At 46.6% G+C, this 14328-nt stretch overlaps 1 protein-coding gene across 6 annotated transcripts in view; it reads left to right on the forward strand.

Moving 5' to 3' along the window:
* The first annotated feature begins 588 nt into the window (after positions 1-588).
* The window catches only part of MAGI1 (membrane associated guanylate kinase, WW and PDZ domain containing 1), a 740901-nt gene continuing 727161 nt past the window's right edge, over positions 589-14328 (forward strand). For 4 of the 6 annotated variants that reach the window (XM_069084168.1, XM_069084167.1, XM_069084169.1 and 1 more), the window contains exon 1: positions 589-2178. In XM_069084168.1, coding sequence (XP_068940269.1) covers positions 1866-2178 — 313 coding nt within the window. In that variant the 5' untranslated portion in view covers positions 589-1865. The remainder of the gene's footprint in view (positions 2179-14328) is intronic. The other 2 variants (XM_069084170.1, XM_069084171.1) reach the window with 2 other exon arrangements.

The raw sequence follows: 14328 nt of genomic DNA on the forward strand, positions 1-14328 counted from the left end.
ACATTACTGTTCCTCTGCCTCCTCTATAGAGTTCAGGGCCACTCATGACAAGCCACGAAAACACCGTCTCTGGCGATTGAGTAATCCTGGGGTTCCAAAGAGCAAAGCCCAGGTTACAGCAGACAGAGTGGTCACACAGAGATGAGAGCAGAAATGCTACTGAACTGAAGGGTTTAAAAATTCAAGCTCCCAGCTCCCCCCAGATGCATTGTCTTGCAATCTTGCAATGTCTCCCTAGGATCTTGGATCACAACTCGGAAGGGGCTTTGGAGATGATTTAGTCCAACCCTCTCATTTTAGAAATGAAGGAATCGAGGCCCAGAGGGTAGAGTGGTTTGCCCAAGGTGGCACAGTAAGATCATATAGCCATGTCAGGATTTGTACTCAGGTCTTCAGACTATGATCCAGGGCTTTCTCCATCGCTCTCTGAGCTCTTTAAGAAGTAACTCGTTTACTAGTATGTGACGCTCATATGAAGCCCAGATGGACTCGCCTTCGGTCCCCAAGGAGAACCACACCCCCCCGGGGATGCAGAGAGGAGACAGAGCCCAGCCACCCATCCCGGCCAGGGGCTAGGGTCACCCGGGTCCTCCTGCCCCTAAGGGCAGGAGATGACAGCAGGGATACCCGGAGTCCGCCCGGTTCTCCGTCGGTGGGGCAGATCAGCTGGCTCAGCCTTCCCCCGGGCCAGCCCTGCGCAGTCATTCCCCACGCCTCCCCGGCTGGCCTCGGGGAGTCAGAGTCCAAGCGGGAAAGGGAGGGGCGGGCTGGGCCGGCTCCCTGACTGGCAGCCGGGTTGGCCACTGGCCAAGGGAGGTTAATAGGCTCAGGGTCGGCGTTCCTGCGCGCTGGATCCCGGTCTGCCTGTCCAGCGGCGCAAGGGGACCCAAACCTCGGCCGCCGAGCCTGGCCCAGACCAAACCCCATTCCAAATCGGACAGGTACCAGAGAAAAAATAAAAAAAGTTGAAAACAGACATTGAACTGGGAGAGAGAGGTGGCAGGGGGGAGGGGAAGGAAAAAGCACAAGCCTCTCCGAAGTTGCTGGAGCGAAGCGTTAGAGAGGGAGGGAGGGGTGAGGTGGGTGGGAGTTTGCGCCTGAGAATTGAGCGGCGTTAGGACCCAGCGGGAAGAACTTTGGAATCTCCTCCGAAGGGGAGGGGGCAGGGAAGGAGTTAGCGGCTCCAGGGCGCAGGCGCGCGCGTTTACTATCGCCGGTCGTGGAGCTCGGTGGGACGGAATAGAATGAAATGTAACAAAACAAGCTGAGCCTTTGTAGCTGTTTAAAGGGGCCGCGGTCCCTTCCCTCCCGCCTCCCGCCTCCTTCCCCTCCGACGTGCCCTCCACCTAGAGCCGGGCTCTGGGGAAACTGGTCCAGCAAGGCTAGCCCTCTCTGAAACCCACCTCGGGAGACAGAGCGACTGAGCGAAGAGTCGGTGAGGAAGACCACCGAGCATAGAGGCTAGAGAGAGGGAGAGGAGGAAGGCACCAGCCCGGAGTGGACTGCGGACCCTGGGCGCCCCGGGCCGGCTTGCGCAGCGTGGATCTCCCGGGACTGGAATGCAAACAAAGCTGGCCGCGGGCAGGGGCGGGAGCCCGGAGGCGCTGAGAAAGTTTGCCTAAGGATGGCTTGAGCTGGAGGAGGGCGAGCCGGCAAAGTTTCTTTCGTATGCTTCTGTGTTTGGGGGTGCCCTCTGGGGACATGCCCCTTCCGCGCCCCAGCTGATCTTCGGGGCCGGGGCTGCCGCTGCTGCTGTCTGGGGCCACCTGTTTCGCATTCCTGTGTATCTGCGGGTCCGCTCGCCTGTGCGTGTGCACTCGAGTGTGGGTCGGGGGTGAGGGGGTGCCACGCGCGGGGCCAGCACCATGTCGAAAGTCCTCCAGAAGAAGAACCACTGGACCACCAAGGTGCATCAGTGCACCCTGAACCGGGGGCCCCAGGGCGAGCTGGGGCTGACAGTCCTGGGGGGAGCCGAGTACGGCGAGTTCCCCTACGTGGGCTCCGTGGAGCGGGACGCGGAGCTGGGGCTTGCCAGCGGCGACGAGGGCAACAGTCTCAGCGAGGGCGAGCTGCTGCTGGAGGTGCACGGGGTCCGCGTGTCTGGCTTGCCCCGCTACGACGTGTTGGGAGTTATCCAGAGCTGCAAGGAGTCCGTCACCTTCAAGGCCGTCAGACCAGGTGAGAAGGAGGGGCCGCGGCCGCTGGTGGCGTTATGAGCTACCCGCCCCCACACCGTCCCCTACCTTGGGGCAGCGGACCTAGGGCTTCGAGCCCCTCCCTCCCCTGGGGGTTCCTTACACCTCCGGCTGCGCTCTGTCCTGGGGAGGGCGGGGGGGAGGGAAGAGAAGTGGAACCTGATACCCTGTAGTGCATCAGAGAAATCCCAAGTTTTCACCAAGGTTTTAGAGGGGCCTGACCCTGCCTGGAAGAACTTTGCGGGGCTTGGCTGATGAGCTTGACTGCGCAAGCCTGTTATCCTGCCCTAGGTCCAGGTTAGCAGCAGGGGGCCCCTCAACCTTAGCCGGGGGTGAGGGGGGAAGCTTGGTAGGGATGCTGAGACTAATCTACGTGATTCCCAGCAAAAAGTGGAAAAGAGGGAAGGCTGTCTCGGTCCCCCCCCCCCTTATGTGTTCAGAACTGAAAGGGGGGGGGTACCATGTGTCCATTTTCACCTTCACTCTCCTTCCCGTTCTTTCTGGCTCTATGATTGTGTTGGACATTTTTTCTTGCCCCCAGAAAGGTCTTACCTTCTCATTACAGATTTCTTTAATGTGGGATGGGTTTCCAGGTGTTTCCCTTCTCTTATCTTTGATTATTTCTTTTTGGTACATTTAAAAGCATTGTAAGTCAAAACGCGAAGTTCTTGTCTCTAAGAAGTGATGGTTGAGAGGGGCTCTGTGTTTGTTTTGGTGTGGGTCAGGTGAAGGTAGTTTAATGGAGAATGTGAGTGACCCTTTGAAAGGTTGGAAAAGGGGGTTATAGCACTGGTGAGGGAGAGGGCCGAATGCCCTCTGTCTGCCCCTGAGTCAGTTTTTAAAGAAGCCCTGTTCTCAATTCGTTGAGGACTGACGTTGAATTGCCTAAAAGGGGCCCAACCTCAGGACTTGGTGTTCAGTTTCTGGAGTTGGGGAAAAGCCATGATCTCCAGAAACTCTTGGTCTCCAAAGGGCATGACTGTGTAACTCTGAAAGGCAGCCAGCCACCAGACTCCCTTGGCATGAAATGCCCAAGGAGGTCGGATTCTATCAACAGTGATGAAAACTTCCCACACGTAGATGACAGCCTGCTTGGAAAGGGAAGGCAGGTTGCAGAGCTGTCTGTGGAATGTATGCTAGGAAGAGCCTATGCTGGGATGGGCAATTCCTCTTCTCTTTGAAAGAGGGCTTATCCAGATGAAGGGAGTGGCTGGGGAGGGATCTTTGCTACCCATTTTCCTCCAAATTTGAGGGAAAACCCTGCTCTGCATAAAGACTACTCCCTGCCCCCCCCCCCCAATCCATGCTTCCGTATGTCCCCCTGGAGACAATGGTTTAAACAGATTTTCCTACTTTCAGAGACACAACAGGCTTTGAGTGCCAGGAAACTGTTGTTCCCTACAGGAGTTATCCAGGTTATTAGGGCTAGAGAAAGTTTTGCAGGAAGGGCTTAGCTCTTTTCATTTAAGCCATACATGTGATAGGAATCAGCTTCCTGGAGGTGATTGGGTTAAAGGGAAAGGGGGACTCCCTCTTTGGTCTAGCTGACTTGGGGGCACCAGCTCCAGATCTCATTGTACTTTGCAAGTTGCTGAGTCAGCCTTCGTGGGCTTTCACAAATGCCCCGGAGGCAGAATCCTCTGGGATTAAGGGCCTTTCTCCCATCCTGGAATGTTTCAGGGGTGATGGCAACTGTCTGTCACTGGAGATTGCCAAAGGAAATATGTATCCAGAGCTATTTCTGAAGTTTGCCTAGGTCACTTCCTAGGGTGGGATTTTTTGGTGGTGGGGGTGTGTGGGTGGGTGCTTTAGAATGAAGCTGTCTGTAGGGCAGGCAGCCTTGGATGACTTGGAATCCAACGCACTTGTGAAAGCTGGTGTTTGTGCCATCTTTATGCAGGCAACAGAGTTGGCATAGCTGCCTCATTAAGGCATAAAGATGATTCTGAGTCAGAGCAGCAGTAACCGGAGGAACCCAGCAAAGGGAAGCGTGACAGCTGTAGTTCTGTGCCCTGACTGCCTGGGGCATATTGGGGGCTAGCAGGGGGAAGATCTCACCCCCTAGGGGGTGGGCGAAATCTGTTCTTGGGACATCACTATGGATCCCAGAAAGACTTTGCAAAGTCATCTGCAGTCTATTTGGTTTCTGAGTAGAAAATGTTTTTTTCTTTCATAGTGAAGGGGAGATGCTTGATGGACTAAAGCCTGGACAGGGATGGGAGGAGCCTAATGGAAAAAATAAAAGGCTAAAAGTGAAGAAATGGTGACCCTTAATTAATATCTAAACAAATAGGGCAAGAATAGAGAACTAGTGGGGTTGAAATTGGAGGGCCTGGGTGAGAATGCCCTATTTGTCACTTAGGACTGTGTGACCTTGAGCAAGTTACTTAATCTCTGTGGGCTTCTGATGCCTCATCTGTAAAATGGGGGTGTAGGAGAAGATGACCAGGAAGGAACTTTCTAGCTTTAAATCCTAGGAAACTAGGGGAGTTGAAGATCTTTACTCCTTCTTCTTCTCAAGATCTATCAGTTGTAATTGAGGCGAGTAATCCTGGTGGAGACTTTGGGGGTGGGGAAGCTGTATAAGGAAAGAGGAAAACCTATTCAATTAGAGTAAGTCATATTTCAGGAATAAAGTAAAAGAGAGGTTTCTGAGTCTTGTAATAACCATAAGCCTAGAGCTGGATGTTGGCCAGGTCCTGAAACAGAGGAGTGACATATAAATTTAGACTCAATATGTGTATGCCTCCCCCAGTAGAATGTAAGCTTCTTTAGGGCAAAGATTGTTTTCTTTTTGTCCTTCTATCCCCAGTACCTGGCATAGGGCCTGGAGCATAGTAGGTGTTTAATAAATGCTTACTGATTGAAGGTCAGATAGTAATGGGGTAAAGAAAGCTGATGGCCAAGGAAGAGGAGTAAAGGATTTCATTGACTTATGGAACGTTAGAGCTGAAAGGAACCATAGAATTCATCTCATTAAAGCCCTCATTCTCCAAGGGTGGAAGCCAAGGCCTAGAGGCGTGGCCAGATTCTGAGTTGGAAGTGACCTCTTAGACCATGTAGTCCAACCTGCCTCCCAGCATGTGCCCACTGAGCCACCCCTTCCTGGTTGTCGTTCAGTTGTTTCAGCCATGTCTGACTCTTTGGGACCCTCTTTGGGGTTTTCTTGACAAAGGTCCTAGAGTGGTTTGTTATTTCCTTTTCCAGATCCTTTTACAGATGAGGAAACGGAGGTAAAAAGGGTGAAGTGACTTGATCAGGGTTGCATAGCTAGTTAGTGTCTGGGCTGGATTTGAACTCAGATCTTCCTGACTCTAGGCCTGATACTCTTCCTGAACAAGGCTTCAAGTCAAGCTCACTGACCTCTATTTTGTCCTGCCTCCCTCCCCTTTTACATAGAATGGGGGCAAAGATAGCATGGCTAAAGTAATGCAGCCCCTACTGCAGTTCCAGGATTAGAACCTGTGTGGCTTAGTATCAATAATTTAGTCAAGGTCACCTGGAGCTAGTCAGCACCCATGTTTCCTGACAACTCCCTCACTATTCTATGCAGTTGGTTTGCAGATTACATCATCTATATGTATGACAGTTGCTTGTCTAAATTGTTGGCAGGTACAATCCCAGATTTAGCTCATTATGTTTTTAGGGGGTGGGGTGGGACAGGACCAGATTAACACTGCTAATTCTATTCTGTTTAGGCTAATTCGAGATTAGTTATTTCTCCTTGTGGATGCACTGGCCCATTCAGATTTCCCTAGGGTGGAATATGAAAGCTAGCTTGAGAGTTAGCATTTTTATGACTAATATCTAAGATGGGTAATTGAGATGTGGTCGTTGAGAAATTTCTGGTTATGAGAGAAGATGAGATTTACTTTGGTGCTGGACTCTTGACCTAGAGATCAGTGTAGTGGACAGTCTAGAAAGCCCCTGAGGCTGGTGTGACTGCATGGTGCCATGGAGAGAATGTGATGACCTGGCAACAGACCTGGGTTTGAGTTCTGCCACTTAGGTCATGGGATCATGAGTTGAGAACCTTCTGGACCGTGTGTCAAACTAGACTGAAGCCATCTAGTGCTTCTCCCTCATTTTATGGATCAGGAAATAGGCCCACAGAGGTGAAGGGACTGGTCCAAGATTGTACAGGTAGTGAGTATAAGAGGTAAGCTTTGAATTCAGGGTTTGTGGTCTTTCCTTGATACCTTGTTTCTTTTTAAGCATGGGTTGTAGGTGAAAGGGACCATAGGGATCAAATCTAACCTTCTCATTTTATAGATGGAAACTAAGGTCAACTGCTTTAACCAATGCCACACAGATGGTAGGTGGAAAAGCTGACGTTCAGATCCATATCAGTAAACCTCCAATTCACCTTCTGCCCATTCGACTGCACTGCCTTTCTTGGCTTAAAAAGAGTTGCTTCACTTCCATGAGTCTGTTTCCTCATCTTTCAAAGGACAAACTAACTTGGTCCATTAGGAAGGTTCTTTCTAGTTTATGTTCTAGAATTGTGTGGATGCCAAGAAAAAACCCCCAAGCCCATAAATCCCCAAACAAATCCTGGACTTTTTTTTCAAATACTAAGGAACTGCATGATAGTAGACTCCCTAAATGGTATTTTACAGGTAGTGTGGTTACCTATTTTCCCAGGTGACTTTGTGGTTTTGCAAAATATACAGGAACTGAAACTACCCTCCTGGATGAAGTTCAGGAGAAAACATATTCAATAAACAGAAGAAATCCCTTCCTTTGCCTTGTATGTCAATTGAGACCTTTTGACACACAAGGTTTTTTGTCCTATGTGTTTATGTGGTTAAAGAAAGAAAAACATTGTAAAATATGACACTATCTCCAGAGCAAATCAGCTGTATCTCTTTAAATACCACGTCTCACGCCACCCCCCATTTTCTTATGATCACAGAAAACTTATTTTAATGCTCGTCCTTTTCCCCTGGTTTTTTGAGGAGGTCCCAAGTGCGTATTTTAGAAGCAAAACTAGCTGAACCCTTGCCCACTGCCTTTCTTCATTCTATCGATGGCTGCCCACTATCGGGGATGTTTCTTCACAGAATCATGAGTTTAAAACTGGATGTGACCTAAGAGGCCAGCTAGTCCAACTGCCTCATTTTGTAGAGGAGGAAAATATATCTGAGTCGACATTTGAACTCAGATCTTCCAGAGTCCAAGTTCAGCACTCATTCCAGGGAGCCCTCTGGCTGCCTACCTCTCTTCCCATCCTTTCCCTAAGCTCTCCTTTGGATGCTCAGTGTCCTGGTGATTTCTCCGTGTCCTTCATCAAAACTTAACCTCTTTGGGAAAGGAAAGACAATAATATTAATAAGAATAATTAATATTAATAATAACAGCTGAATTTATACAGCCCTCGAAGTTTTGGAAGGGCCTTTATATACATTAACTTTTGATTCTCACACCTTCCTTGTGAGGTAGATGTTATAATTGTTTTGCCATTTCATAGATGAACCTACTGAAAGCCTCATGAGGTTCAGTGACTTGACCAAGATCCCTTGGCTAATAAGTGATTGAGGAGAGATGTGAATCTAGCACTATCCACTGTGCCACAAGGGACCTGGATTCAAATTTTGGTCTGATGGTAGCCTGTTTCCTCATTTAGAAAATGTGACTCATAATACCTGTTATATGGCTTGTATGTATGTATGCATGTATGTTTGAATGGTATGCGTGCATGTATGTCTGTATGAGTGTGTGCATGTGCATGCATGTGTGTATGTGTGCATGCATGTTTGTATGTGTGTGTTTGTAGTTGCCGGTCAGACCCCTGATTCAAATGGCCTGAGGAATTCCCAGTGGTTATACTCATTCTGCCCTCTACCAAAGAGGATCACCACTTTCTTTGATGTTGGGAAAGATTGAAGGCAAAAGGAAAAGGGGATGGCAGATGATGAAATGGATAGATATTGTCATGGAAACAATGAGCATGAGCTTGGACACTTTGGGAGAAGATGGGGGATAGAAGCACCTGGTGTGCTGGGGTCATGAAATGTCAGACATGACTGAACAACAGCAAAAAATCTTAGAGAGTTGGCTCGGACACAGAGGGGGTGTGACTTATTCAGGGTCATCCAGCCATGATGTGTCAGAGGTGGCGCTTGAACCCTGGTCTTCCTGGCACTAAAGCCAGCTCTATCCATTGAGCCATATGGCCTCTTTATCAATATCATACTAAGGTATAAGTTACTGATAAGACGACTGTAGGCTAAGCTCTAGGAGGGCAGGGAGTGTTTTCATTCTTGTCTTTATATCCCTAGAGGGTCAGCCATGGTAGAGTGGATAGAGAGCTGACCTGAGAGTCAGAAAGAGCTGGGTTCAAGTCCTGCCCTGACATCTAACTGGCTGTGTGGCCTTGGGCACTTAATCCTCTTAATCCCTCAATGCCCTAAGCAGCCTTCATAAATTGCAGAATTGGTGCCAGCCTACAAAGGCATCCAACACTTTGAAAGAGCCTGAAACCTAAGGTCCTTCTCTGTAGGCATCAGAGGCAGCTTAGGGCACTTTCCTCCTTAGACAGATTCTTGTCTATGGTGTTGGCATGAATTTCTAAATCGTGTAATATGCCATTGGATTCTCTTCTCTTCTTTCCTCCCTTATTTTCCCCCCCCATTTCTGAACAGATTCCCCACCCCCCAGCTAAATTTTCTCAGATCAATCTGTTTGTAGCTATTTGTGATGCCAAAAGATCAGTTTCTCCTTAGCACTATTTTTGGTCTCTCTTAAGGAAACGGTAACTTTAAAAAAATACCAGGTACCTGCACAGGCAACCTGGCTTTCACTGTAGTTTGTAATGTACTATTTACCATATTAGGCTGTGATTTTTTTGTTTTCCTGAAAAATTGTTAGCTTGACCCTATGGTAAAACTGGTATTGTTGGCTGTGGTATCTTCTGGCATCCATTACACAGCCAGTTGCAAATGCCAGAATTGATTATATGCACCAATGAGAGCATAAAGGACCGCCTCCCAGGGCTGTATGTGAAATTGTTCTGACATCTCTTTTACCACAGGCAGGAGGCTGCCTTCTCAACTAGCTTTATCTAATGGAAAACCTCACCTGCTAATAAGTTGGTGTGTCCATTTGAGTGTGTGTGTAATCGGTATACCAATTTTACGTATGTTAAAGTGACAAATTATAGAATCAAAGATTTATTACTGGAAGTGACCTCAGAGAGCAGCTAGTCCAACCTACCCATTATACAGGTGAGAAAACTCAGCATTAGGGGACTGTACTGAGAATGTAAATTTTAAAGATCTTCCCTGCCCCTAGGCTAAAGGTGCACATGGAGCCTGGGGTGGGAGGCTTGTTTTTCAGTAGATACTTTTTGATTGGCCAGTGGGACCAAAAGGTTGTTACATTCTCTGAGCCAGGAGAAGGCTATATTAGCCCTGATGTGTAGCTTTGTTTTGGGACTCACTTTGAGAAGTGTTCTGTGATTTGATCTGGATTCTGGGAAGCCGTTGTTGAGAGCACCGCCCCCCCTTTGAAAAACCCAGATGTTGATTTGGTATGGATGTAATGGTTGGACAGTTTGGAAATCTGTCTACTTGATCTGTTTCTCTGACTTGATAATTCTGTCTGTTTATTCTGAAGTTCGGGGTGCTGACCATTTCCCCTGAACAAGGTAAACGATATATGTCTGACTGATTAAAGTAAGCTTGTTAACGCTTTCCTTTAACAAAGCAGATCCAAGAACCTGTGGTAGCTGCAAATCCTGAGGACGCTTGGGATGCTTGCTGCTACAGGGACTAAAAGGGTTAACTTTTCTGAGGGCTCATGTTAATGTCTTGATAAGTTGAATATTGCATCAATTGCTGCTTTAAAAAAAATTGAATCCTAAAGCCTTACTGAAATGTTGTTCTCAATTTCTGTGCCATGGGCCTACTTTATGTGTAGAAACTATCTTGAAATCAGGTCCTTTTTATACTCCATTAATCCTCAGATGAGAAGACTAAGGCACACCTGCTTATACTGCAGGTAGCTAATGTAATAGAAGCCATATTGTACTAAGATCTGAGGAGAGTTGGAATTAGGGTGGAGTGGCAGGGGCTTTGCCTCTGGGCACAGATTTAAAGGGTGCATAGAAACATGAGTTAATTGCTAGTTAACAGATTCCTGTTCTCTAAAATGGGAAACTATCACCTTGAAAGCCAGGGGGACACACCACTCAGCTCCCCTTCACCCCCACCCCCCAGGGTAATGTTCTTCCTTAACTGAAGACAACTGCCTGCCATTTGTCCCAGGCAATTTGTGGTACTGGCCTTAGGTACAATTTTTGTTATGGCTCCAGTCAAGGGGCCAGCATTCTCATCTCAGTTATATCATTAACTCCAGGCTTCTGACTTCTTTATCTCATTCATTCTCCTTGATTCTAAAAGCGAGTAGGTTGGACTTGATAACCCAGAATGTCCCAATCAGCTTGAAAGTTCTATGAAAATGGAAAATCCCGAATTCTGGGCAATGTTTATATGGATTTTTAATTCCTCCCTCTCCTTATTTTGTTCCTAAACTTTTAAATCCTTATAGAAAATGAAGGAAATTAAATAAAAAATCAAATTGAAGCATACACCCATTTCAAATAGCTTGTCTTTTTTTTAGTCTAGCAAATGTAAGAATGGGCAGCTAGGTGGTATAGTGATAGAGTGCCTGACCTGGAGGCAGGAAGACTCATCTTCCTGAGTTCAAATCCAGCCTCAGACACTTAACTAGCTGTGTGACCCTGAGCAAGCCACTTCATTTTGCCTCAGTTTCCTCATCTGTCCAATGAGTTGGAGAAGGAAATGGCAAATCACTCCAGTACCTTTGTCCAAAAAAACCCCCAAACTCAAATGGGGTCATAAAGAGTGAAGGCTGAAACAGCTGAACAAAGAGCAACAGAATGTAAAAATGTTGGCATCATGTTGGTGAAGGGAGAAAGGAGAGCCCAGTTGATGGATTCAGGGGATGACATTAATTCTGAATTAACTGATACTCTGATAACATTAGTGGATTTGGAGTCAAACTAACTTCTGGCTGCTTATTCCCTAAGTGACCTTGGGCAACTCACTGAAAGTATCAAGGACTCCCGTTTTCTTTCTTTTTTTTTTTTTAATTTTTTTTTAAAGCAATCGGGGTTAAGTAACTTGCTCAAGGTTACACAGCCAGTTATTTCTGGGTGTGGTGCTGAGTATCTGAGCCTGGATTTGATCCCCAGGTCATCCCGACACTGGAGCCAGTGCTCTTACTCGCTGAGCCACCTGGCCGCCCCTGACTCCTGTTTTCTCATTCATAAAATGAGGGGTTGGACTCAGTGGTGTCTCAGGTCCCATTCAGCTCTAAATCATGCACAATGGGAAATTTAGAAGTATGTTTTTGTTCCAAGTCTTTGTGTCTATGAAGTAGCTACCAGGTAACCCCAGGCAGAAGGGGGGCCTGGGGAGGCTTAATGTAGAAGGTAGCACCTGAGCTGAGTCTTGAAAGAAGCCAGGAATTCTAGTAAGGGGGGCCAGTCAACATTTTAATGTAGCATTCTAACCCAGACTCCTGACTTGGAGAGCCAACTCTCTGCCCACTCTGCTGTTGCTGCCTCTGTTCAGGGGCTGGAACCCAGATCTGGCACCCAGTCCAGTGCCCTTTTTCCTAACCATGCTGACGAGTCTAATCAAGACTGATGTGTGAAAGCCTGGGAGTTTGCTGTTCTGGGCCCATGGGGGCTGAAGCTGCCCAGCTGATTGCACCAGTAATGCTTGTGGTATTCCAGCAATGTACAGTTTGCTTTCAAATGGCTTACCAGTGATAACAGTTCTGTGGAGAGTGCCTGTGGAATCTATAGGGAGCCCCTTTCCAAGCTTGAGAGTTGGAGAAGTCTTGTGGGCATGCAGTCAGCTGGGAGCCCAGGCCTTTCTGTTTCTATCTCCTGGATGATTAGAATGAGTTACCATAGACCATTGCATTGTCATGGTGAGTATCAGCACCCTGATGTTATTATAATGGGAAGCATATCTTATCTTTTTACAATGAGGGGAATCTTTCAGCCTGTCATGAGACAAGAGCCAATCTAGACTGTCTCTCCCTATATGGACAGCAGGACCATGGTGCAATAGAGGACAATTACCATGTAATTATAAGCAATGTTTCAAGATTATTGCTACTCAGGATGTCAGCAGCCTTAATGTTCTGTATTTTTCTAAAAAAGGACTCATGGATTTCAGCTTCAGAGGCAGTATAATACAGGGGACAAGTCCTTCAGTTTGGAGTTGCAGAGCTTTGGGTCTGCTTTAAATCTTTGACACAAACAACAAGGTAGATAGAGTGCAGTGACTGGAGTCAGGAAGGTTGGGAGTTCAAATCCAGCCCGATATACTTACTCTGGGATCCTATCCTAGTCTCTTAACTATTATTTACTGGAGTTTCTTCATCTGTGAAATGACGATTATAATAGCACCCCCCTTCCAGGGTCATTGTGAGGATCAGCTGAATTATTTGTCAAATCTCTGCCAATCTCAAAGTGTTATGGAGACCTCAGCTATAATCTTCCTATAAACATATTGACAGAATGTTTAGATGGTAGATTTTCAATGTGCTCAATGTGAAAGCATGTGACCTAAAGTCAGAAATACATGGATCCAAGCCCAGTCTCTGCCACTTACTGTCTATGTAACCATGAGTAAGTTCCTTTACACCTCTGAAACTCAGTTTCTTCATTTATAAAATAGGGCTATAATGCCTCTAGTAATTATTTCAAAATAAGTACATATGGGACAGAGTACTTCACTTTTTTAATGCTTAACTGAGAAAATTTATCTAAAGCACATTATAAACCTTACCGTAGCATTTGAAATATCACTTGGCATTCATTTTGCTCCCATGTTTTATTTATTATTTATTATTATTTTATTCCTTCTTTTGTATAGTCTGTGGTGTTTAGCTAGGAATGATTCTGGATAAGTTGCTTTTCTACTTTTTAAAAAGAAATTCTTAGGGGCGGCCAGGTGGCTCAGCAAGTAAGAGCACCGGCTCCAGTGTCGGGATGACCTGGGGATCAAATCTGGGCTCAGATACTTAGCACCACACCCAGAAATAACTGGCCATGTAACCTTGAGCAAGTTACTTAACCCTGATTGCTTTACAAAAAAAAAAAAAGAAATTGTTTGGCCAATTGTTGTAATGGGTAGATATGATGCTAAGGATAATATAAACACCTCATCCTCTTCCCACATATATATTTAAGATATGTTTTTATGAGTTTAATTAAAGCCATAGACTAGATTTAAAAAAAAATTTTCTCAACAGCTTCTTCCTTAAGTTTTTCCTTTCCCTTTCCAACTTACCATGATTATGATTTTGCCACTGAGTCTGTGTGTGTGTGTGTGAGAGAGAAAGAATGAGAGAATGAGAGTGAGAGAGAGAATGAGAGAAATAAAGAGAGAAAACGAGAGAGGGAGAACTACTAAAACAGGTTACTAGGGAGGTTGTGAAATTTCCTTGCCCAGACATATTTTAATTCATCTGCATGATGCTAATGTTCTTCCAGAAGGCAGAGACTAGATTTGTTTCTCCCCAGTGATGTGTTTGCAGAGCTCCTCCAGCTCTTATGTAGGTACCTTGGGTGTCTGTAGGAACCCCAGTCTTTTGATTAGATCACAAGGGTCACATTCTCTGAAGAGGCTTGGCTGGCTGCCCTCAGTTCAGTACTCTGCACCATCCAGTGAGCCAGAGCTTTTGTCCCCTAATCGCTGAGTCCTGGGGCCATGGCCTCTGGGCCAAGAGGTGACCAGAGCATTGGGGAGGTCAATAAGAATGTCTTGATTGGGGTCCTAGACTTGGCTAGTGGCTGGCACATAGTAGGTGCTATAGAAAAGTTTATTCACTCTCCTTTTCCCAGAACTCCTCCCCCTTCCCCCATCAAATGGCACTGGATCTGCAGCTTCTGGGCTCACTGTTTCTCACTGTTTTGCTTGCGTTTCAGAGTCAGGAATATCAGGGGACTCATGGGAAAAGCAAGAACTTGCTACTCTATCTCCCTGCTTCCTATGTACCCCTATAATGGGGTATCTTATGTGCCCTTACAACATAGTGCTACACTTTATGAGTCAGGACCACCCACATGTGGATTACAAGCCAGGTTACC

The sequence above is a fragment of the Petaurus breviceps genome, unplaced genomic scaffold (genome assembly GCF_028583685.1).
Source record: "Petaurus breviceps papuanus isolate PSGF00001 unplaced genomic scaffold, PetGlider_PUasm1.0 174, whole genome shotgun sequence".
Lineage (NCBI taxonomy): Eukaryota > Metazoa > Chordata > Mammalia > Diprotodontia > Petauridae > Petaurus > Petaurus breviceps.